We start from the raw sequence: 26,428 nt of genomic DNA, 5'->3' as shown, positions 1-26,428 counted from the left end.
AGGTTTAATCCCTGGGTTGGGAAGATCCTCTGGAGGAGGACGTGGCAACCCAATCCAGGATTCTTGCCTGGAGAATCCCCATGGACAGAGGAGCCTGGCGGGCTACAGTCCTTAGGGATGGAAAGAGTCAGACATGACTGAGCACACACATAACTGAATGTAAGCAGGTAATATGTATTGATGAATAACACTATCATAATATATAATTTGCATTAAAATTTAGGGATTTGTTCCTCTTTCTGATTGTTGTTGTTTGATTTTGGCTCCTAGTAATATAAAGTTTATCTGTTTTGCATGTATGAGTCCTTAAAAAAAAAAATCTTACAAATGTGCTGTAGGGACTCTCTATTTAAGATACAGTGAGGTGAAATATTTTTAAGTGAGGAAGCCTTTATAACATTAAAAATCACCTAATTAATTTTTGGTAGGTTTAACATATATGAATTACTTAATTCAAACAGTGGCAAAATTGGGTTTGTGAGTTCATGTTTTTCCCCTATTTTAGGCTAAGGCAAGTTATTTTTCACTTCTTACTTGTGATCCAGTGATTTGTGAGTAGCTAAGCATAGATTAAGAAATTTAAGAGTTAAATTTTAATAAATTTTAGATTTCCAACATGGATACTTCAGGATATTTTTAATGACAAATACATGTACTTCTGTCCCTTTATGTATTTAATAACAATAAAAATAAAATTAAAAATAGAATAAACAATATAAAACAAATTAAAAAAATAAAAAATTTAATAACAAATACATGTACTCCCTTCCCAATACATGTATAAGGCTTCCCTTGTGGCTCAGCTGGAAAAGAATTTGCCTGCAGTGCAGGAGACCTGGGCTTGATTCCTGGGTTGGGAAGATCCTCTAGAGAAAGAAAAGACTATCCATTCCAGTATTCTGGCCTGGGGAACTCCATGGTCTATATAGTCCATAGGGTTGCAAAGAGTTGGACACAACGGAATGGCTTTCACTTTAACTTTCACATGTACTCCCACATATTCTTTAATCATCACTTGCAGATGTTTCTTTTGAGACAGACTTTTCCATTATGTTGTTTACTAAAATGTAGTAAGTTTTGACACGTGTGATTTTGTCACATAGGTAGTATAAACTCCCACCCCCAAAAAATTATCTCCAAAGGAGAAAACTGAGTTTTGAGATGCTGTGCGATTTTTCTTCCTTCCAGTAATAGATTTTTAAATTTATTTGTTTGCTTGATTGCTCTTTTGTGTAAGAGGTGCCTTGGCTGAGTTTTAACAACAGACACAAATCTGTAGGTATTCTCCTTTAAAAGAAAAACGAGATCAGCCCTATCCCCAGCTAAGGCATTAAATTACTTGGGCAAAGTCACGCTTTTAATTTATCTGATTCATTTGATGAATTCATTTGGTAATTTATTGGATTCAGGGTTACAGAATTTTATCATTTCTTTTGGTGCCATAAAATGCTAGGGAATGTCACTTTTAGGGGCGTTGAAGAAATCATTTAGTTTATCTTTGTGTATGATGTTAAGAAGGGTTCTAATTTCATTCTTTTACATGTAGCTGTCCAGTTTTCTCAGCACCATTTATTGAAGAGGCTGTCTTTGCCCCATTGTATATTCTTGCCTCCTTTGTCAAAACTAAGGTACCCATAGGCGCATGGGTTTATTTCTGGGCTTTCAGACTTGTTCCATTGGTGTATATTTCTGTTTTTGTGCCAGTACCATACTGTCTTTATGACTGTGGCTTTGTAGTATAATCTGAATTCAAGAAGGTTGATTTCTCCAGCTTGATTACATTAAAATGGATTAAAGACCCAAATGTAAGACTCGAAACTATAAAACTCTTAGAGGAAAACATAGGCAGAACACTCGATGACATAAATCAAAGCAAGATCATCTGTGACCCACCTTCTAGAGTGATGGAAATAAAAACAAAAGTAAACAAGTGGGACCTGATTAAACTTAAAAGCTTTTGCACAGCAAAGGAAACTATAAGCAAGGTGAAAAGACAACCCTAAGAATGGGAGAAAATAATAGCAAATGAAACAACTGACAAAGGATTAATTTCCAAAATATACAAGCAGCTCATACAACTCAATACCAGAAACACAATCCAATCAAAAAGTGGGAAAAAGACCTAAATAGACATTTCTCCAAAGACGACATACAGATGGTTAACAAACACATGAAAAGATGCTCAACATCTCTTATTAGAGAAATACAAATCAAAACTACAATGAGATATAACCTCACACCAGTCAGAATGGGCATCATCAAAAAGTCTACAAGCAATAAATGCTGGAGAGGGTGTGGAGAAAAGGGAACACTTGCACTGTTGGTGGGAATGTAAATTGATCCAGTCACTATGGAAGACCGTATGGAGATTCTTTAAAAAACTAGGAATAAAACTACCGTATGACCCAGCAATCCCACTCCTAGGCATATACCCTGAGGAAACCAAAATTGAAAAAGACACGTGTATCCCATCATTCACTGCAGCACTGCTGCCATAGTTAGAACATGGAAGCAACCTAGATGTCCATCGATAGATGAATGGATAAAGAAGTTGTGGTTCATATACACAATGGAGTATTACTCAGCCATAAAAAGGTATGCACTTGAGTCAGTTCTAATGAGGTGAATGAATCTAGAACCTATTATACAGAGTGAAGTAAGTCAGAAAGAGAAAGATAAATATCGTATTCTAACACATATATATAGAATCTAGGAAAATGGTACTGAAGAATTTATTTACAGGGCAGCAGTGGAGAATCAGACATAGAGAATAGACTTATGGACTTGGGGCAAGGGGAAGAGAGGGTGAGATGCATGAAAAGAGTAACATGGAAACTTACATACCATATGTAAAAAGATAGCTAACGGGACTTTGCTGTATGGCTCAGAAAACTCAAACAGGGGCTCTGTATCAACCTAGAGGGGTGGGATGGGGGGAGATGAGAGGAAGGTTCAAAAGGCAGGGGATATATGTATAACTTTGGCTGATTTATGTTGAGGTTTGACAGAAAACAACAAAATTCTGTAAAGCAATATCATTCAATTAAAAAATAATTTGAAAAAAAAGAAAAAGACAAAAAAAATCATTTAACCTTTCTTGGTTTTACTTCTATTTCTGGTAAATAATGGGGCTACCATAGATAATTATTTCTATACCCTCTAGCTATAAAGTTTGATGGTTATTGAATGTGGAATTGGGAAGCATTATTTATATTCCAGAATTCCACACTAACAACTCATCAGTTTCACTCTGCTCCTTGTGTTTTGGTAAACTTTGGTTCATATATTTTAGTGAACACCATCACTTTTTGGTTATATCCTGGATCCAAATGAACAAAGAAATGTAAAAGGCAGTGGGGAAAGAATAGCTTTAGTGTTTTTGAGGCACTAAGGTGTCACATCCTCTAAATCTGGCTGTTTAATGGAAAATCCAGGTGGTAAAGACTGAAGAGGACAGATTTTGTGTGTTTTGTCTTTTTATTTCTCTATCTCTGCCAGTTAGATGGGGAGGACTGGGGATGAATAATTGCATCATCTTAAGAAAGCCTTTTTTGAAATTTTGGGAATTTGGTTTCTTTTCGTCAAACAAGAAGAAGTAGGATTTACAAATATTTCAGTGACTTGTTAGTGATAAAATTAAAGTAAGCACAAAAAGATTTTTTTATCACTTAAAATCAGGCCAAACCCTGAGTCAAATAATACAATTAATGAAAACAACCCCAAAAAAGATGTTTATAATTAAGTAACAGAATTTCTTAGTGTCAAACTTTCATTAAAGGTTGAAGAAGAAAAGAAGCAGCACAAAAGTAGTGAAGTGGAAATATCAGACAATGTATGTGATACTGCTGATGAGAGTGGATTGATTCAGCAGAGAAAAAGTGGAGGAAACAGCAGTCAGGAGTTTGCTGCTATGGAGAATGAAGGTTCTGATAGGTAAGCCTATTAACAGCAGGTCATTTGTTATTTTTCTGTGAAATAAGTTTGGATGTGAGTCGGACTATAAAAAAAGCTGAGTGCTGAAGAATTGATGCTTTTGAACTGTGGTGTTGGAGAAGACTCTTGAGAGTCCCTTGGACTGCAAGGAGATGCAACAAGTCCATTCTAAAGGAGATCAGTCCTGGGTGTTCATTGGAAGGACTGATGTTGAAGCTGAAACTCCAATACTTTGGCCACCTGATGTGAAAAGCAGACTCATCGGAAAAGACCCTGATGCTGGGAAAGATTGAGGGCAGGAGGAGAAGGGGACGACAGAGGAGGAAATGGTTGGATGGCATCACTGACTCAATGGACATGAGTTTGGGTAAACTCCAGGAGTTGGTGATGGACAGGGAGGCCTGGCATGGTGTGGTTCATGGGGTCGCAAAGAGTTGGATACGACTGAGTGACTAAACTGAACTGAACTGAACTGAGCTAATGGTTGTGATTATCACATTTTATATTTTGCTAGAGATAAAGTTATTTTTATTTTTTTGTCCTTTAGACATAATACTAAAGTTAATTTCTTAACATACAACCATATTACAGTATTAGAGTATTCTGAATTTGACTGCCTACTTGCCTTTACCAGTGTGTGGTATATTTATTTAAATATTTAAATATATTTTATGTCACTACTTAACATCTTTTCATTTCAGTTTGAGGACTTCTTTCAGCATTTCTTATGAGACAGGTCTAGTGGTGAGGAGCTCCTTCAGCTCTTGTTTTTCTGGGAAAGTTTTTATTTCTCCTTCATTTCTGAAGCATAACTTCTGGATAGAGTATTCTTGGTTGGCAGGTTTTTTTTCTCATATCACTTTGAGTATGTCCATGGTTAGAAGCCAAATTGTTGTTGGTGGCGGGGGAACTGATGAGGTACTGGTCTTTCAGCCATAATGCTGAAATCACCCCATCATGTGGGTGGTTTAAAAGTAAACTGCCTCGCCACCCCCACCCCCACCACTAAATATTTCCTTGATTTTTTCTTTCATGGTATATGTGCCACATGTCTTTTAAAAAGTTGCCCAAATTAAGCGTTACTTTTTTTTTTGAGGTTTTTTTTTTTTTCTTTTTGGCTGCGCTGGTTCTTTGCAGCTGCAGTGCTTGGGCTTCTCAGTGTGGTGGCTTCTCTTGTTGCTGAGCGTGGGCTCTAGGGTGCTGGCTTCAGGAGTTGTGCAGCACGGGTTTAGTTGCCCCGTGGCATGTGGGATCTTCCCGGATCAGGGATCAAACCAGTGCCCCCTCATTGGCAGGCAGAATCCTAAGTACTGGACCATCAGGGAAATCCCTAAATTAAGCATTATTGTATTTAAAAGCAAAACAGAAAATATCGTAAATCTAATTATGACTCCCATGGGTAAGTCATTGTGTTTAGGCAGTGAACTCTAGGTTTCCAGTGTAGCCCTTGAGGTTCTTCCCAATGTCTTTCCAAAGATGCACCTCTCTGCTTTCTTTCATGTGTTTCGTAATTTTCCTTCCAGGTTCCTAGGAAACAGCCTAGATGCCACGTGCCTGATCGTTGTGCTCCGTATTCTGATCTCCAAGTAGAATGATTTTCTCCTTTTTTTCTTCTTTGTAACCTTCTCTCTTCACTTCTTCTGTAAAGCCTTCCTTATTTCACTGATAACTTTCATATATCAACCCTTACATATCACATCATATCATAATTGTATATCTGTCTTTGAGGCAAGAATTTGTGTTTTCTTGCATATGGTTGGTACTTAATAACTATTTTGTGAATTAATCAATGATTTAAGATGGGTAAGAGTAGGAATTTTACAAGAATTGCTTTTTTATTCTTTATCAGTTGAATTATTAGAAAACATTGGCTTTTTTGTGGATTTTTTAAAGTAGCGATCCTGACGTGCCTAGGAAGGAAGTAAAGAGAAAGGTCAATAGCAAATGGACACCAGAAGAACGTGTGACTGCCCCAATATTGGAAAAGACCAGTTCACTGACTGGTGGTCTGCTTCACGTGAATGATGACGGCATTTTAAGTGAAGTGGATCAGGATGATGACAGGTAATATCTACAAATTCTTTATTTCTAGAGGAAGAAATAAGCACTGAATACTTCTGGAAATGGAGCAGCGTAGTATAGTGTACAGGCCAAGACAAGAGATTCCTCAACTATAGTGGACAAACACTGCTGAAAGATTAAAGTGAGGACCAGTGCCTTTGGCCAGAAATCGTTTCAGTGAATAGTCTCCTTGAAAGCTGGACTGCAGTGAATACATGTAAACAGCCCTGTAGGGAATATTTGCTGGGACAGGCCATAGAGAACTAGATGGTAACTGAAGAGAAATGTGGAGTTCAAAGGAGTTTCTTGTTTTATGTTAAGATGGGAGCTTTTAGAGTATGTATGCTGTTAGAAATGAGCCAGCAGAGGATGTGTTTATTGAGTTTAATCTTGTTTGCATTTCCAATATTAGAAAGCTTATTGATTGTATGACATTATCTTTAAAATATTACAGTAAACTAATTGTACATAATACTTCTGTTATATATAGTTTTATGGTAAGGGCTTGTTTGTTGGTTCTGAAGTGTAATATTCCTATGTAATTGCATGTGTGGATGATTAGTTCAGTTAATTCTATCCTACGTAGATTTTTAAAAATTATATAATCATGAACTTACAAACACTTAGGCTATACTGAATAGGATTTGATCATTCCTTGATGATTCTAGTTGATAGTAACATCGTGAGTAGCTATGATTTTGTAAGGTGCTCTGAAACATTACATCATATCAACGTCATAGTTGTTTATAGATTCTAAGGAAAAGGGAAAATTTTTGTTTATATTCAACAGAAAAAAACTACTAACAATCTTTCACAAATTATTAATTTTGGTTTATAAAGTTCTAAATTAGAAAAACTATGCTTCCCATAGTAAGAGTGTTATTAACATGTACTGTGTGCTCAATAAGTGTATATCAGATACATGAATGAACAGCAGAATGGTTGAATGAATGCCTACTGATCAATTTCTTTACAAAAGCAAGTGTTTAGTGAAAGATTTCCAGTATTGCCTACCTCTAAAGTCTTTTTATTTTTTGAGAAACATGTTAAGATTCAGAAATTATTATTTATAGTTATAACTGGACATGGAATAATAATATAGATTCATTTGCTATCGTATTACTTAAGAAGACTTATTTAAATATTACTTTCTCAGCATATTTTCAAACCGCAGTGTTGAAGCCAGATTTCCTGAGTTTGAACTCTGGGTCTGTTGGTGACCTGCTGTGTGGGCTTGGGCAACTTACTCAGCCTTTCTGTGCTCCGTTTCTTCCTATGTAGAGGACCTAATGTATTACCTACCTCCCAGAATGTTTGTGAGGATTAAAATGCCGTTAAGACATATAAAGTGCTTATAATAATGCATAGCAGTTGCATAGGAAGTCCTCAGAAGGCTAATATCATGGTTATTAAAAATGGGTTTCTTTCTTATAAGGACTTAAGGAATACTTCCCAGGTAGGTTTTATTGCTGTTAAACATAGTTCTTACTGAAAATAACAACTGCAAGAAATCCTGGTATACTGGTTCTCTTCACATAATGCAAGTAATGTTATGTTTTTCCTTTTCTTTGATCTAAGTTAAATGCTTTATTAGTATTATAAATGTAGTTTGTTTGTCCTTTAATGTTACTCTTTTTTTATTGTTTTAATGCTTTTTTAAAAAATTACTTACCAATGCAAATGCAAAGATTTTATATAAAAAACAAAGTTTAGGTATTTGTATTTTTAAGTATTTAATATTAGCCTGAAAAGAATCATTTGTTTTTTTAGGCCTGCAAAGAAAACATCTAATGAAAATAACAAGGTATAGTCAAAAAGTTAACTATAAAAAATATTTTCCTAGTAAAAAATACTTTGTAAAAGAAATAGTAGCAAAATATAAAATCTTCCTTTGTTGTAGAGACATATACTTGGACAACTTAATTTAGAAACACTATTGATAAGGTTATCCTTTTGATAAAAAAAGTCTGTCCTTTTAAAAAGTGTCTGTTTTTGCTTTAATGATGAGATATTTATCACCTTTGTACAATTAGTATGTTCTATAAATATTTTAAGGACATTATGAAATAGTATTATTTATGTGTAGGTCAAAGAACAAATTAATTCTGTGGATGACCTTGATGACTTAACCCAGTCATCTGAAACAGCTTCCGAGGATGGCGAGTTGCTTTACTATAAGAATTCCATGTTGCTAATTGAACAACTTGACACAGGGTGTAAAGGTAGGACTGCAGTGTAAATATAAATACAATGCCTGTTTGTGTGTGGTGTAGTAGTAATCTGTGTACACCTTGTCTAGTTCTGCTTTAGAGCCAGGGATGTGTTACAGTGCTGTGCATCTCAGAAGTAGGTTCTGTATTGAAAGAACATGAACGTGAGTGGATACTCTGTGCCACAGGCCTATGATCATTCTCACTCACTGTACCTTCTGTTGACTCTTCTTTCCTGTGCCTTCACCCAAGGTCAGGTTAGCATCACTTTCCTCCTGGAATAACTGAAATAATCTCAGAACTTCTTTCCCTGCCATTCTACCTCCCGAAACCTCAGTCCACACAGCAACTACAATTATTATCTATTTTTAAAAATTCAGATCTCATCCTTTTACCCCTTTGCTTAAAGCCCAACCGTTGCTTCTCTTTGCTTCATGGTTAAAGGCCACAATTGTCTAGCTTCATCTTGTTTTATTTTTTACCCTTCTTTCCACATGAATTTTAGCATCAGCGTGTCAATTTCCTAAAATGCCTGCTGGTCTTACGTTTTCATTTTCCTTCAGTTTAAAATACTTTGTAATTCTTCTTTTCATTACCTTTTTGATCCAAGGGTTATTTAGATCCGTGTCATTTAGTTTCCAAATATTGAGAGTTTTCCAGAGATCCTTCTGTGCTCTTGCTTCTCATGATTTGTTAGGTGCATCCAGAGGGGCCCTGGGGCTAGGGCTGATTATTTCCTGCCTTGGAGGCAAGACCTTACTGACTATCCTGTTCATTCTACTGTAAGGAGAAGTTTTTCCGGCCTGGCTCATGAGAATAGATAGAACTCCTGGGTCTGAGTGAGCACCAGTTACAGGTTCCAATAGTCTTTTCAGATGGTTTCTCCCTGGTCTCAGGTGGTTTCTCCCAGATGGGCGCTGTTCATTCCTCTGCTGAATACCCGAGGGGCTCCTCCTCAGATCTCCAGGGTCCTTTTTCTCCCTGTCCCACTCTCTCCTCTCCGTGGTTCTGATCTGTGATCTCTGCCCACTGTGGTTTCACCAGACTGTTGGCTTCATCACCTCCTGTCAGGGAGTCTGGATGACTCATCTTCCATTCCTTCTCCCCGTGTAGGGGCCTGGAAATTCTTTCCAGGCAGTGAGCTGGGGCGTTCCTTAGGCTAACCTGGTGTGTTTCCGGGATCATTGTCCTTCACTCCCTGAAGTCCTTTGTCATAAAATCATTGTTTAATGTATTTTGTCAGCGCTGTTTTTGCGCACTGCACTCAGGAAGGTAAATCAGTAGCTATTCACTCTGTCTTGGTTAAAAACATATGGCAGCTGGAGACTGTCCACAAGGTTGTTCCTCCTACTCTACTTACTACTTCCTGCTCATCCTTCATTTCTCAGTGTGACATGTATTCCCCAGGGAAATCTTTCCTGGACCTAGTCTGTGTCAAGTTCTGTTATGTGATCATAGAACTCTCTTTTCTTAGAGTATCCTTCTGAGTTCATAATTATTTTATTTATCTTTCTCTTCTATTAGACTTCAAGCTAAACAAGAGCCAGGGGAGTCTGTTTCATCTGCAGAGCTTAGAATAATGTCTTCCACATTATAGACACTTAATATTTGTTCAGTGCGTGGATGCGTGAACGTGAAAAATACAGTCCTTTATACTCAAAAATTACTCACATAAATTTTTTTTTTGTTTTTATCTTTGTTTTCTTCATCATGCAGATTCTGTTAGCTTATTGAAAATCCGGGATACGATTCTTTCGTATGAAAGATTAGTAGAACTTAAAAAAAGCCACTGTGAACTGCTTAGAGGAAAGATTAAAAAAATGGAAAGTAAGGTTCGTGGGCTACAGAAAGAGCTGTCAGAAACAAAAGAAGTGAAATCACAGTTAGAGCATCAGAAAGTGGAGTGGGAACGTGAGCTTGGCAGCTTGAGGTACTATACATCTCGCTTTTAAAGAAATATTTGAACTTTTGTTTCCTTTAATACTGCAGAGACGTAGACATGTTCTAAGGACTAACTTATCCTCTAGGGTTTTACAGGGGAGAAAGTGTCACTAGTATTGTGGAGTGTGAAATTCTTAGAAATAATATAGCAAGTTCTTAACAGTGAATGCTTCTAATAACTTAATGTATGTTTTTCCAAATCATCATTTTCATGACCATACAGAAGTCCGCTATAATGGAAACCTTATTAATTATTTAGCAAATTGACTTTCGGTTGTTTTTCACTTTTCTGTATTATATTTAATACTACAAGAAATGTTTTTTCTATAAATTCATTTCTACCTTTCTAATTATTTTGAATACATTTTCTTTAATAATATCGTATTATTTGGTCAAAGTATGAGAACTTAAAAAAGGTCTTTGATCTATATTTCTAAACTATTCTTTAAGAAGTTTATATTTCTTTACATTCCCACCACAGATGTATACAATAGTCATTTTTCTCAAGACAGAAAAAAAAATGTGTGCAGTTTTATTCTTAACCCTCTGCATGACAACTGTGAGAATTATTAAGTGTTTTTCATTATATTTTCCCCCATTTTACTATTTTAAACATTATGTAGAGGGAATGAAAGTTATCGTAGCAGTGACTAATCTCATGATTTTCTAAGAAGGGCTGTGTAAATTTTGCAGATTCACCTTAAAGCAAGAAGAAGAGCAGAGAAGAAATGCCGATATGTTGTATGAAAAAATTAGGGAGCAGTTAAGAAGAAAAGAAGACCAATATAGTAAAGAAGTGGAAATGAAACAGCAACTTGAACTCACTCTCAGAGCACTAGAAATGGAACTGAAGACTGTGAGAAATGATCTGAATCAGGTAGAGCAATCTTTGGTGAAATTTTCAAATTTCTGACACTCTTTCGTCAATATTATTTATAGTATCCCTTTAATTTAATATGTATTTTTAGGTTTAGAACAAAATTGTTGTCTTAAGTATGAACTGTGACATTTAGAGCTTAAATGATTAATTTCTTGCCATTCTTGGCTTCTAATAGATGCTCTGTGTATGTTTTCTCAGTGGAGGAATGGACATAAATCAAGCTTATCATTAACATAATGATTGGCATTTTTGATACCTTAGGCAAAGTAGTATTCTTAATTCCAATCCATGTATTAATTTTGGCTTTTTTATGTTAAAATACAGGCTAACTTGCGTTGACACTGTGAAGAAACTAGTGAAGTGCTTTGTAAAGAAATTTTCCTTCACAATACTATGTCTGCCTATGTTTTTGCTCTGTGATAAATTTAGCAGGCATTTAAATTAAGATCTGAGTTATTCATGTGGAAATAAAGATCCTTGTGCTTAAAAAGGCTACTTCCTTTAAACAGTTTTTTTCATTTTAAATTCTTCTCCTAAGCTTTTAACTTTTTTTTTTAATGGTATGGGCCCAAAACGTCATATAATGTCTCTCCAGGTTATAGAAGAGCGAAATGACACTCAGAAGCAGCTTTCTCGAGAACGGAATGCCAGAATCTTACAGGATGGAATTCTGGCCAATCACCTTGCCAAACAAAAGGAGATAGAAATGGCTAATAAGGAAATGAACTCTGAGGTATTTTCTGTAGTCATTTTCAAATATGTGTATATGTCTCTGTGTATGTATATATTTTAAAAACCAACACTATACATCATAGAAAGTGTAGAGGATTTTGAAAGCCTATGTATCTATGCTTTGAGGAGGGAAACATTTTCCATCTGTTGGATAAAGTAACATTTGTAATTCAAATCCGTTTGTCTGCTGCAGATAGGTAGTGACACACGATGGCCTCATCCAAGGAGAGGCCTGTAATATTTTCCATAGGAATTGATCTCAAAGTTTTTTCAACTATCCTGGAAGAGCCAGCACCCTGATTGTGGTTTAGGCAAGGAAGACCGTGTGTGCTCCCCATCGACTGCGCTACCCGACCAAGTCCCTCTGCTTTGGAGTGAACGTGTCGGTCACTCTATGCCCATCATACCTTCAGTGTCTAAATCAGAGTCTGTTCTTAGGTCCACTGTCATTTCTTTAACCAATGCCCTGTCAATGACATTTTCACATCATTTACAGGTTTTCAATTTCTAAAAACTGTGCCATCAGTTGTTAAAACACTTTTGAACACCTTGAAAAGTTGTTTCTTTAGAACACTTATAAAAGTCCCCCCTCCCCCTCTAAAGAAAACAAACCTTTGCTACTGACAATAGATATTCTGGTTGTTGGTAGTGATGTCATTTCCTCGAAAGATCACTAGGTTAGTTTATCACTTCCCTGATGGTAAGGAGGAAACTCTAGGCAGTTCAGAGACCACATTTTGGATGTCATTCTTCTGCTTGTGAGAAAATGAGCACTCTGCTCTGTGAGTGCCCTGTTTCAGTACAGGGAACTTTTGAAAACAGTGACAGATATGCCATAATATATATTAGTGATGATTACTGTGTTTTTCATTGTATTTCCCCCATCTTACTGTTTTAAACATTATGAAGAGATAATGAAAGTTACTGCTGTAGCAAATAACTCATGATTTTCTAAGAAGAGCTCTCTACATTTTACCTTATTTACCATTAGTGTGTGTACCATGAGTGAAATAAGAGGCTTACTTTGTATGTTTGTACTAGAGAAATAACTGTGGTTTGATGTAAGAGGACTTTTAGAGTCAGAAGACCTGGCGAAAAGCCTGCAGCTTATTTATATTTTTAACTTCTTCCTTTCCAGAATTATAGCTAATGAGTTAATTGATGTTTGTAGAAGTGCTTTGGAGAAGGCAATGGCACCCCACTCCAGTACTTTTGCCTGGAAAATCCCATGAACGGAAGAGTCTGGTAGGCTGCAGTCCATGGGGTCGCTAGAGTTGGACATGACTGAGCGACTTCACTTTCCCTTTTCTCTTGCATGCATTGGAGAAGGAAATGGCAACCCACTCCAGTGTTCTTGCCTGGAGAATCCCAGGGACGGGGGAGCCTGGTGGGCTGCCGTCTACGGGGTTGCACAGAGTCAGACACGACTGAAGCGACTTAGCAGCAGCAGCAGTGTGTATATGTTAATCCCAACATCCTAATTTCTTCCTTCCCATACCTCCCTTTCGCCTATGGTGACTGTAAGTTTGTTTTCTATGTCTGTGAAGCACTTTCTGTTTTGTAAGTAAGTTCATTTTTAGATTCCACCTGTAAGCAGTATGATATAATACTTGTCTTTGTCTGACTTACTTCACTGAGTGTGATAATGTCTAGGCCCAACATCCCTGTTGCTACAAATAGCATTTCATTCTTTTTTATGGTGTAGTAGTATTCCATTGTATAAATATACCACATCAGATGCAATTTTTAAGTGTAGTCAGATCTATACATCTTTTGTTTAAGCCTTCCCAAGTTCGTTGTCATTCAAAGAAAAGCCTTTCCAGTTCTGAGCTTCTTGAAAAGTCTCTTGGGGTTTCTTTTTTTACTTTCACAGATTCGTTGTCTTCAATTAAATTTTTGAACTTTGGGGTATTTCTGCTTGTATAAAGTCTGAGATTTGAATCGAACCTTATTTTTTCCATTTGGAGATGCACTTGGTGCAGTCTTTTCATTGTATAAACATACAGGTTAGTGTTTCATTTCAGAGGAAATCATGAAATGTGACTTTATTGAGTACTAGCTAAAAGTCTTCTTTGTTTCACTTAGGTTTCTGATAGTTGTGAAGAAGCAAAAGATCTGTTGCACAAAAACCACATGCTGCAGGAGGAAATTGCCATGCTAAGACTGGAGATAGATGCAGTGAAAATTCAGAACCAGGAAAAGGAAAAGAAATATTTTGAGGACATTGAAATTGTAAAAGGAAAGAATGATGATCTTCAAAAGGCAATAAAACTGAATGAGGAAACGTTAACAAAGACTACATCCCACTATACAGGCCAGCTTAATGCTCTGACAGCTGAGAATACAATGCTAAACTCTAAGCTGGAGAACGAAAAAGAAAGCAAACAAAGACTGGAGACGGAAGTGGAATCCTACCGTTCTAGACTGGCTGCTGCCTCACACGATCATGATCAATGTCAGACATCAAAAAGAGACCTGGAACTTGCCTTCCAGAGAGCAAGAGACGAGTGGTTACACTTGCAGGAGAAAATGAAGTCCGATGCGGCTAATCTAAAAGATAACAACGAGATGCTTTCCCAGCAGCTTTCTAGAGCGGAAAGTAAGTTCAATAACCTAGAAATTAAGCTGCATCACACTAGAGATTCTCTCAGAGAAAAGATTTTGATGTTAGAACGTGTCCAGAGAGACCTAAGCCAAACCGAGTGTCAAAAGCAGGAAATTGAACACATGTATCAGAACGAACAAGGCAAAGTCAATAAATATATTGGAAAGCAGGAATCCTTAGAGGAGAGATTATCTCAGCTCCAGAGTGAAAACATGCTGCTCCGACAGCAACTGGACGATGCACAAAACAGAGCCGACAGCAGAGAGAAGACGGTCATCAGCATCCAAGACCAATTTCAGCAGATCGTGAGAAAACTTCAGGCCGAACGTGAGAAACAAGGTGTGATGCTGGAGGAACGAAACAAGGAGTTAGTCAAGGAACGTAATCATTTAAAAGAGAGAATGTGTCAGTATGAAAATGAGAAAGCAGAAAGAGAAGTGAGTATCTAGAAGAATAAATTCTCAGACTTCCTGAAAGAAAGTTCAAAGTGATTCTTGATTCTGGTTAAATGTTGAATCTAGTTGAATATAAAAAATATGCAGGCTGTGAATCTATGGTCTCTAAACCAGCCTAAAAGCGTACCTTGTATCCAGCAAATAAAAATTAGACCCAAGAGATGCTTTACTTTGAGTAGAGACATCGTATTGCTTATGAAATGTTAAGAGATTCAGTTCTAAATTATTAATATAGATAGTGTTAGTAATTTACTCTTTTACTATTAGGATAATAATTTTAATCTTTATGTTACCACATTTCAGTATCATGATGAAGCAGATAAATGAAATGCTCAAACCTAAAATGAATATTTCAAAATTAAGTTTCAGTTACATGGATTACCTTGACAGTCAATTCCAGGTTTCCCAGATGCTATATTTTATATATTGTACTTTGGCTTCAGTAGCTTGTCATACCATTTTGTCATATTTGTTGGTATAATTTTAATTTTATTTATATCAATTTGAATTAATTTGGGAAAATTTCAGCCTTGAATCATTTTTTCTTATGGCCTCTCAACTCTTTAAAGGTGTCTATTTGTCATTGAATCATAATTTGGGACTCAAGTGGTGAGCTTTAGCCAAACTGTTCCTGATTTAATCTTCCCACTGCTATTGGTGTTATTTACTTAGAGCATTTTTACAAACAATTTGCTCGTAATTCTCATTTTAAGGATCAATTAGTATCATGTGAATACAAATTTGTCCACTAAAAATGAAGGGTGGCAGGATTCATGAGCAGCAGGAATGGAGTGAGTCAGGGAGAGGGTTGTAGGGGCTATGGTCTGGAGGCAGGTGGAGGCTAGGATATTGAGGCTCCTTGAAGGCCATGGGAGCAACCTTACTTTTTAAATTTCATTTTTCTTTTATATTGGAATATGGTTGATTTACAATTTTTTGTTAGTTTCAGATGTACAGGAAATTGATTCAGTTATACACATATCCATTCTTTTTCTATTCCTTTTCCCAGGTAGGTGACTATAGAATATTGAATAGAGTTCCGTGTGCTCTCCAGTAGGTCCTTACGGTTAGCCAAGGGCAAATGTAGGGAGGAGGGATAAATTAGGAGTTTGGGATTAACATAGACACCCTACTAGATATAAAAGAGATAAGCAACAAGGGAATGGCCCCATTTTTCTGCTGAGGTAGGAATCTATTGGAAAGATCTGAGCACTGGTTGGAATATGTGAAGATCTCTGAGTTAATCAAAGCTTCTAATAAAAAAGGAAAGGAAAATATTTCCACAGTGTGGAATTTTCCATCACTTTTCCCACCTACACACTTGTTTCTTTCTGGACATGAGGTGGTGAAGCTCTGCAGATTTATTGGGAGGGGCAGGGCATGGACAGTGGGGCCGCATCCTTTGAGTAACTTAATATCAGGAAGGCTGGAGGGTGGCGCCTTCTGTGTCTGTAACCAAACTCAGTGAGGAAGAAAAAGAAGGTGAGTTGCTATCTGTGGTGATAATTTTCAAAGTCCATATGTTGGAGTTATCTATTATTAACATAATGTAATAGTAAAGTGATTTGATAAACTCAGTGACAGAGCATCTTATTAGGCAGGTGTGAGACAACTTCAGCAAGAACTGGCTGATACCCTGAAAAAGCAGTCTATGTCAGAGGCGTCACTGGAGGTCTTGTCACGTTATCGTGCCAACTTAGAAGTTGAGGCACAGGATTTAAAGAAGAAATTAGGTCAACTCACAAGTCAGGTATGTATGAAATTGAATGTGTTGACTGTTTATATGTAGGATAATGTGTTTTAGGACACTCGCCTTCATGGACAGCTTTCTTTTCTATTTTCATTGCAAGTGATTTACTACAGTTTTATTATCTTTGTAATAAAACTTGACTTTCATTCTGCCATTTGCATTATATATTTTTTCTTATATTATTTACCCTTAGGAAAGTTAAGAATTGTGCAGCATTCTTCACAGAAGTTGAGAGACTGTTTCTTTGAAACAATACTTTTTTTGTGTGATAGCTGTATTGCCATGATAAGGCAAGCCAGATAAAATCAGAGGATGTTTAATGGAATGTTTCAGGAAATTATCATTTCTCATCTTCACTTATGTCAATGACTGTAGAGTTATATATATATTTATTTCATGGATTTCAGAATAACTTGTGTGGAAAGGGTATTATACAAACTAGCTGAAGTTAGGCATTGCCTTCCTTTCATTTTAGATGTATTATAAAAGCCTGGAGGTACTCGGATGGTGTATAGTACGTACATCCAAATAGAGAATGAAGAAGATTATTTAGATCCTGCCATTGGATTTTTTAAAAAAGCTATTGAAATATAATTCATGTATCATATAATTCACCCACTGAAAATGTCCATTATATTATCATATAATTCACCCACTGAAAATGTGTAGTTCACTATCTCTTAGTGTAGAAAGGTGTCACCTGTGACCAATTTTAGAGCCTTTCCATCACCCCAAAAAGGAAACCCTGCATCCCTTAGCCACCACTCGTGGCCCCCCATCTCCCTCAGCCCCAGGCAAACACCAGTGTAGTATCTGTCTCGGTATTTCATTAAATGGAATCACACAGTGTGTGCTCCTTTGTGATGAGCTTTTCTCATCTGATGTCATGTTTTTGAGCTTCATCCATGTTATAGCACGTTATCAGTTCTTCTATTTCTGTTAATTGTCAAACAGTAAACAATATGTGGCTAAGCCATTTGTCCATTCACCAGTTGATGAAGCTTTGGGTTGTTTCCACTCTGAGGCTATTAATAATGCTGCTGTGAACACTGATTTACAAGTTTCTGTGTGGACATGCTTTTGTTTTCCTGTGGTTGGATTTTATCCTCAGAGTTAATTGGCTGATTTCACCTTTTCTTGGCCTTTGCTCAGACTGTCCTTTCGGTGTTCACAGTTTTGTTTTCTCTTGGGTAGTCCTCCATTTATTCAGACCTGGTTCCCAGTCTCTTCTCATCCATGGAGCTTTCCTGACTGTCCAGTTCTCATTGAGCCTTTTCTCTTCAGCCTTTCTCATCTAGTCTGTGAAGAATATTTTAGCCCTTAATTTTACATTGTTGTCCTTTTTTTCATGAGGGAGAATCTTGTCTAAGTATACATTGGTTTAATAGGGAATATTTATTGATATGCACAATACTTGTCTTCATAAATGGAAAATATTTCAGCTTAACAGTTGTTGCTGCTAAGTCGCTTCAGTCGTGTCCGACTCTGTGCGACCCCATAGACGGCAGCCCACCAGGCTCCCCCGTCCCTGGGATTCTCCAGGCAAGAACACTGGAGTGGGTTACCATTTCCTTCTCCAATGCATGAAAGTGAAAAGTGAAAGTGAAGTTGCTCAGTCATGTCCGACTCTTCGCGACCCCATGGACTGCAGCCTACCAGGCTCCTCCGTCCATGGGAGTTTCCAGGCCAGTTAGGACACAACTAAGTACTTTTTACCATACCAATAATTTCCTCTTGTGGGGAACACATGTATACCTGTGGCGGATTCATTTTGATATTTGGCAAAACTAATACTATTATGTAAAGTTTAAAAATAAAATAAAATTAAAAAAAAAAGAAACTAAATTCTATTAATCTAATAGAATAGAATTGTTCAGTTAAATGCTCATTTTTTTCCCTGACTCTGGAAGAAAAATGTAAATTTTCCTTCCTTAATTATGCAGCCAGAAATGGGATTTACGGATTTCTAGCCTTTCACTAACTGTGAGGTTCTGGAGTTGGCTTCTCTGATATCCATAGCTTGTAACCTTAATTTTCTCATCTGAGTACTTGCTAGACATTAACAGTTGCTAGACATAACAGTTGGGAATGAATTGATTCAGAACTTTGATTTAGCAGTAGGGTAATATTTCCATGGCAGTGACTTCACCCTTCCTCTGATGGTCATGTAAGTTCTGTACCACTCCATCCAGGAGGTGCTATTTGCGTATTAACCCGTGGTCATTGTCCACTGAGTAGTATAGAGAGGAAGTAAGTTACAAATTCTTATAAGTGGAGAACACTGCTAGTTGGTTAGTGGAGTCAGTGAACATTTTTGAAGTACTGGATGCATATGTTCTGGGCCTCATGCTCCCCCTTACTGCCACTTGCAATGGTATGGAGAGTGATTTCAGTGTGACTTGTGTTGAAGATGACTTCTGTTGGCATGACATCTGCCTGATATATCAAATTGTTTTGCAGATAAAATACAGTGACAGTATTTTGCAGATAAAATACTGTAATAATGCCAATTACAAACAGTTCTTATTCTATGCCACTTCCTCTTCTAAATAGTTTTTGTATGTGGTTAGTTGTGTCCAATTCTTTGTGACCTCATGAACGGTAGCACACCAGGCTCCTCTGTCCATGGGATCTTCCAGGCAAGAATACTGGAGCAGGTTTCCTTCTGGCAATACTGGAGCCATTTCCTTCTCTAAAGTACGTTATGTAAACTCCACAATATAATCTTCCAAACATCCCACTGAGGTTGATGCTACCATTATCTCCATTTTATGGATGGGGAAACTGAGATGCAGAAAGGTTAAGTGATTTGCTCCAGGACACGCAGCTCAGAACTGATGGAACTGTGACACAGGTCCACACATTCTGGCTCCTGTGTATCTACTGCCTCTCACACTAGTTCCTGAAGCATCCGGTTGTCACCAACAACAGTGTTAGCTTTCGTAACTACTGGAAGATCTGTGGTCATTTACATATGTGGATATTTAAAGTGATGGCCGATGTGGAGCCTGGATAAAAAAAAAAAAATTTGTTTACCATAAGGTAGTTTTCTGTCTTTCCCTATTTGAGTAGTTTATAAATTTGTGTGTTTGAGAAAATCTGATTTAAAGCATGGATGATGTTTGACTGCTAGAGGAGAGGTCAGTAACCTGCAGAGGGCAGTCAGGAAATATTTCCACTTTGTGGACTGTAAGGTGTCTGTTGTAACAACTCATCTCTGCTGTATGGCAGGAAAGCAGCTGTTAACAATATGCAGACAAAAGAGACAAAAACCAATGATGGCGGATTTACTAGGTTATTAGTAGTTAAAACAGTTGTTTTTTCTTTTTTTTTTTAGTTGCAAGAAGCACAGGATCAACTTACAGAGGCTGTGAGATGTGCTGAGAAAACACAGGATCATGTCCAAAAGTACGATTTAAAGCAGCGTAGAAAATAAGTATAAAGCAGATAAACAGTATAATATGAGAATAGATCAGTAGTGATAATAAACACATTGTGAAGCTGTGTAACATTTCAGCTTTGAGCTGTTTTGAGATGCATAATTTCCCCCCATTATTTCCATATTTTGCACATTATCCACAAGTGAAAAGTGAAAGTTTAATCACTCAGTCATGTCTGACTCTTCGCAACCCCATGGATTCTAGCCTTCCAGGCTCCTTTGTCCATGGAATTCTCCAGGCAAGAAACCTGGAGTAGGTTGCCATTCCCTTCTCCAGGGGATCTTCCTGACTCAGGGATTGAACCTGGGTCTCCTGCGTTGCCAGCACATTCTTTACCATCTGAGCCACCAGGGAAGGCGATTAGTCACAAATAGAAAAACAGTACAGTGGCCAAATCATCTACTTTTCAAAATTCTAAGAACCTATGTAATTGAACCTGCAGATGTTTGTTCAAAAACAGTGTGATATTTTAAAAATCTATGTGTGAAGGAATGCCGTGACAGTCCAAGGGTTAAAACTATGCCTTCCAAGGCAGAGGGTGTGGGTTTGATCCCTGGTTGGGGAGCTAGGACCCCACGTGCCTCACAGCCAAAAAACCAAAACATAAAACAGAAGCAATATTGAAGTCAATTCAGTAAAGACTTTAAAAATGGTCTACGTCCAAAAAAAAAATCTTTAAAAAAAAAACCTATGTGTGAGAATAATTATTTTAAAATCTGCATTTTAGGCTTGAAATTGAAAATGCCGAGTTACAAACTACAGTCAAAAAGCAAGCGGGCAAAATTGAACAGCTTCAGAAAAACCTGTTAAGTACAAGATCGGTAAGTCAACCTCTTGATTTCTGTCATACTGAGAAAGGATTTTAATTTTTTTACTAGTAATATATAAGAATATTTTGGACAATGTGAAAAGTCTCATTGATTAGCTTATTGTATTTTTATTGATACTGCTTGCTACTAGTACTGTGATTCCTCTATAGAAGAAGTCGACTGAATTCATAAAATTAATGATTTTTATAGTAAGATTTTAATTTAAAAAATTGTGACAGTCCAAAAGCAATATTTTATATAAACCACATTTTGTTTGTTCATTCATCTGTCAATGAAATTCCACCTTCTGACTATTGTTAATAATGCTGCTTTGAACATTGGTACACAAACATCTCTTTGAGTCCAGAAATTTGCGTAATTATTTGATTGAGAATTTTGAGTTTCTTTTGTAATCCAGATCTTTCTGTGAGATTTTTGATAATGAATCATTTTAAATATTGTAGTTTGTTCTCTTCATTAAGAATGAATACTATGTCTGTATAGAACCATTTTTTTGAACGAGTGTATTTTTCATTTGTTGGATTTTTTTTTAAGAGATGGGGGTTGCATGGGAATTTTTCAAAGATTATTTTAGTAAGGTGTGACTTAACAAAACCTGGAATATCTTGCACCATTGATGAAAATTATTTTAGAGCTTCTCTAGAAAGTAAAATGTAAATATAGGCAGTCTTTAAAAAACTTTCATTAACATTTAGTATTTTATGTGTAAAAGTCTCTAAAATGTTGGCAATTTAAATTCCAGAAAAATGATGAAATGAAAAATCATTTTAAGTTGTTTTAAGAAAAGTCATCAATTTTGAAATCTGTTATTGGCATCAATCAGGTTTAAAAACTGTTTACTATAAATTCATATTAACTTGTGAACTCATGAGAAATAATATTTTTAAAGAATAAGTCTCTCTAGGTGTTTAAAAATAATTTTCTTAAATTTTTTTTTTCTAAGTCTGAGGATGAAAAGGAACAATTAAAGAAATACATTGAATTAAAACAATCTCTGGAAAATAGCTTGGACCAAGAAAAGAAGAAAAACAGTGAGTTAGAAAAAGAGATTGCTGGGTAAGATTTTAATATTTCTGATAATCTCAACTATTAATTAAAGTATAATTTTATTTTATTTAAAACCTTAGACACAAATTCATTTTTTATGTGTATTTTCATTATTAAACACATTATCCTATTTCAAAGTTTACTGTGGAATGTCAGCACAATCTGAAATGTTTTTGAGTACAGCAGTGTTATGCTTATCTGTAATGATTTCTAAAACAGTAACAACCGTGCCTCTGCATATAATAATGTCACTCTGTTCCTCATCATCTATGCTGAATTTTTACTTCTGCAAAGTATCTTTGTTCTTTTTGGTAATCCTGCCTTCTTTTAATCGTGTTCCTTCCCTTCATCATTCAAGTAATTTATTATCTAAAAACTTACCTGTGTTATTGTTGAACAACATTAAAAAATATCTTGATTTAGCTTATATTTTCTTTTTGCCCCAAAATTTTAGTTATAAAATGTACATACAAAAATCTATGTGTAACTTAAAGAATAATAAAATTAGTGACCATGTTTTGATCAGTAAGATAAAAAACTGTTTGTTTTTTTGCTGAGTACAGTTAACCCTCATCATCTACAGATTCAGCCAACCCAAGATCAAAAGAATTCAGGGAAAAAAATTTGAGAAAGTTCCAAAAAGCAAAACTTGGATTGGTCTCAAGCTGGCAACTATTTCCATAGTGTTTACACTGTATTTATAGCTATTTACAAAGCGTTTACATTGTATTAGATAATGTAAGTGATCTAGGGATGACTCAAAGTATAGGGAAGATGTGCTTAGGGAGACTTGGGCATCCATGGATTTTGTATCCACGGAGTGTTGGGAGATTTTTGAACCAGTCCTCTGTGGATGCCAAGGGATGATTATACAAAGGGTTCTTCTCTGCTTCTCATTAATATTTTTCTCTTTTAATTTTCTCTACATTGCTTTGCATTTTGTTAACAATGTGCTGGGCAAGATTTCTACATCTCTTAAAACAGTCTTGAAGAGACTGGTACACTCTCTCTCTCTTCTGATTTCATTTCTTCTAAAACTCTCAGCCTGGGTTATTTCCCACTTAACTTAGGCTCCAAAAATTTTTCTTTTTTTTTTTTTTTTCAATTTTGAGTGAGAATCTTGTTGGTTTTTTGTATCTACTTTCTTTTCTTTTTCTAGAGGCTGTGGTCAGTAGGAGCAAATGTGTCTGTGTCTTTTCAAAAATCATTCATATATCTCTTCATCTTTAGCTTGAATACTGATCTCTGGTTTATAACTAATATTTAATAATAAATTAATATTTCACACTAGCATGCTAAAAATTGACATTAACTTATTTATAAGAACTCATATATTACATATATCACTCACAGTATATTTAAATGTGATAAGATTTTTCTTCATAATATTTATCTAAGATTAGAATTTAGTTATTATGCTTTCAAGGAATATTAAATTTGAACATTGAGAAAGGATTATAATTTATAGATTTGTTTGTTTTATCTGATAGAACATATATCTGTTTAATTACTAAATATCTGCTCTTAAAGAACTTACTCATTCTATACATTTCTACAGATTTAAGAAACTCTTAAAAATGACAAGAAGGAAGTTAAATGAATATGAAAATGGAGAGCTTAGTTTCCATGGAGATTTAAAAACCAGTCAAACTGAAATGGATATTCAAATTAATAAACTAAAACATAAGGTAATTTTTAATCAGCTTTAGAACCCCAAAATCACTTAATTTGGGGAAATATAAATCATTCCATGCTTTGACCAGTGAAACACAGATTTGTTTATTAATTTTTTAGGTTGGACACCAGTAAAAAAGACAGCTTTTTCCCTATATCATTTTTAGATAAAAAGGGCACACTCTTGACTCTCTCTGTCTTGAACCCTGGCTGGTGATCTGAAGCTGAGCAGCACAGCATTAGTGACCCCAAAGCATCCATTGTTTTTGGTGACATATTTGTTGAAATCTAATGTACATACCATGCAGTTCATTTACTTAAACTGTACAGTTCAGTAACTTTATTGGCATTTAAAGAGTTATACAGGCATTACCACGTTAGAACATTTTCATCACCCTCCAAAGAAATCACCCTGTGCCAGATTTCCCTTCCTGATCTTCCCAGCCTGAGGGAACCGTGACTCCACTCCCTGACTCTGTAGATGTCCCTTTTCTGGACATTCCGTGTCAGTGGAATCACACAATATGGGATCCTTTGTGACTGCCTGCTTTCATTTAGCATAATATTTTCAAGGTACATCTAACATGTATCAGTATTTTCTTGCTTTTTATTACTCAATAATATTCTATTGTATGGATGTACCACATTTTATTTATCCATTCATCATCTGATGGACCTTTGGGGTTGTTTCTACTTTTTGGCTAATGTCAGTAATGTTGCTGTGAACATTTATGTCTAAGTTTTGGTGTGAACATATTTTTTCATTTCTTTTGGGAATATGGTTATGAATAGAATTGCTGTATTACACAGCAACTCTGTTTAACCTTTTGAGGACCTGCCATACTGTTTTCCAGCATGGCTGCATCATTTTATATTTTTATCCAAGATATGTAAAACGTTCCCATTTCTATACATTCCTGTCAACACTAGTGATTACCTGTCTCTGAGTATAGCCATCCTAGCAAGTATGAAGTGGCATCTCGTGGTGTTTTATTTCTCTCTCTGAGGAGAAGACAATGAAGATTGAGTTCTAGATTAGTAACTACTCAGAGCTACCCATCTCTTTTAGAATTTCAGTAAATTGAGATGAGGTCAAAAGTCTGATTTTGGTAATTAAACTATTTCTAGTTATTTCTTATAGTTCAAATTATATGTCTCATTGCTTACTAGTCTTCATTGCTTTCAAACTTGAGCAGAAATTCTAAGGAGTCACACCTGCCTATTTGTAAGAAATTGTAATTGAAGGGAACCCTGAAAAAACTTCTTCCTGAATAGTTCTTAAGCCTTTCTTCTAGTTATATGCTTCTTCTCATCAACATTGTCATTAAAAATCTCACCCTTTATTATATTCCAATTTATAGGAGACCAGTTTCTACCTGCATTTAAGTTATGTTTCTTTATTTTCTCTTTTTCAAAAATCCATTTTTCTGTTTTTTCCTAATCAGCTTTAAGTTTAGTGGCTTCAATAAACAACATTGGTTTTGTTCAAAATCTACACTTAGGAAAAGGTGGCCAGGACGGCTGGCTTCTTGTCCCCTTGGCTTCAGGTGGGGCAGCCCGAGGGCTGGGGGCTGGAATCGGATGAAGGTGTGTTCATTCCCATGTCTGATAGTTGGTATCTGTGGTTGGCTGGACTTTGGTGAAGGCAGACAAGTGAAACACGTACCCTTAACACCTGGGCTCTCTTTGTAGCCTGGGCTTACTCGCAGCATGGAGCCTGGTTCCCAGGTTGAGAGCCAGGCAGAAGCTCTGCTGCCTTGTCTAACCTCACTTTGCAGTTCACACAGCATCACTTTCATCATCTTCTGTTCAATAGGAGCAAGTCACTTATAACATGGCCTATATTCTACCTTTTTTACAGAATAAATTTTTAAAAACTAATAGGTACATTTAAAAACTAGCACAGTTAATCACTGGCCACAATTTTTTATATTCCTTCCAATGAAAAATACCCTTTTCCCTACCCGTTCCCTCACAAGTCTCAGTTGTTAACAGTGTCAGGCCCAGGCTCAAGTAGAGGTCTTACCATCTTCATCAGGTACAGATGGCACATGGGGATGAGGTTTCTGGGTGTGATTTCTAGAGTGTGACCCTGTGAGCACAACCCTGTCAGTACTAAGACTTGAGAACTAAAGGGACAAGTTACCTGCCACCCACACCCCCACTATTCTGCTGAATGACTAGGCTCTCCCGTTCAGAAACGGGAAACGGGAGGCCCCGTAGTCCATAGCAGTTCTGAGGTCCAGTTTGGTGCTGCCAGCTCTGTGATGAGGACTTGGTCCTGCCCATGGGAGTGCTTCTCTTTTGCTCTACCCTCTGAGCTCTGTGTGCTGTCCTTTTCATAAGAAATGACCTCTGTCTGTAGCTGAGTCATGTTTCTTAAGCTAGCTTCCTCTTTATTGAACTTCTAAGAAAATCCCAAAGGCCAATTCTCATTTGTATGTCTTGGTCTCTGTTAGGCCGAGTACTGTTTTTTTTTTGCTGCCAAGGTTCTCTTTAAAGCTTTCAGTGTCCTGTGAATTGGATTGGGGTTCATGTCATTGGAGAGGCTACCCTCACAAATCTTTTTTGAGAGAAGCTCTGCACCTTGGGCTTCTTGTGAAGCTTTGTAGGATGATGCCTTTAAAATTCTTATGCCCTTAAGATCTTTAAAGGAATTTGCGGTACCACCTTAAGTCTTTCCAGGGTCTTAATGAAGGGTTTTACAGTCTACAGGCTTCACCTTTAGACCATGTTTTCCTGGCAGCACCCTAGATTTGATCTTAGCCCAGAAGCTGTTTCTCTCTTTTAGCATCGTGTGACCACTGGATATGTGGAGATGCTGTAAAGGAGATAACAGATATTGAACCCAAATATAATTGAGCCTGGTT

The 26,428-nt window shown here is 36.5% G+C and overlaps 1 protein-coding gene across 5 annotated transcripts in view; it reads left to right on the top strand.

Annotated features, from left to right (window-relative positions):
- LOC129625374 (ankyrin repeat domain-containing protein 26-like) overlaps window positions 1–26,428 on the top strand; it is a 69,351-nt gene that overhangs the window by 34,372 nt on the left and 8,551 nt on the right. For 3 of the 5 annotated variants that reach the window (XM_055543610.1, XM_055543612.1, XM_055543609.1), the window contains 13 exons: window positions 3,779–3,933; window positions 5,827–5,997; window positions 7,765–7,798; window positions 8,081–8,216; window positions 9,921–10,134; window positions 10,839–11,022; window positions 11,621–11,758; window positions 13,843–14,799; window positions 16,415–16,567; window positions 19,905–19,975; window positions 20,735–20,828; window positions 21,781–21,893; window positions 23,443–23,572. In XM_055543610.1, coding sequence (XP_055399585.1) covers window positions 3,779–3,933; window positions 5,827–5,997; window positions 7,765–7,798; window positions 8,081–8,216; window positions 9,921–10,134; window positions 10,839–11,022; window positions 11,621–11,758; window positions 13,843–14,799; window positions 16,415–16,567; window positions 19,905–19,975; window positions 20,735–20,828; window positions 21,781–21,893; window positions 23,443–23,572 — 2,550 coding nt within the window. The remainder of the gene's footprint in view (window positions 1–3,778; window positions 3,934–5,826; window positions 5,998–7,764; window positions 7,799–8,080; window positions 8,217–9,920; window positions 10,135–10,838; window positions 11,023–11,620; window positions 11,759–13,842; window positions 14,800–16,414; window positions 16,568–19,904; window positions 19,976–20,734; window positions 20,829–21,780; window positions 21,894–23,442; window positions 23,573–26,428) is intronic. The other 2 variants (XM_055543611.1, XM_055543613.1) reach the window with 2 other exon arrangements.

Source organism: Bubalus kerabau, chromosome 13 (assembly GCF_029407905.1).
Source record: "Bubalus kerabau isolate K-KA32 ecotype Philippines breed swamp buffalo chromosome 13, PCC_UOA_SB_1v2, whole genome shotgun sequence".
Taxonomy (NCBI): domain Eukaryota; kingdom Metazoa; phylum Chordata; class Mammalia; order Artiodactyla; family Bovidae; genus Bubalus; species Bubalus kerabau.
Note: the sequence above shows the minus strand (reverse complement) of the source record. Positions and strands in the feature narration are given on the sequence as shown.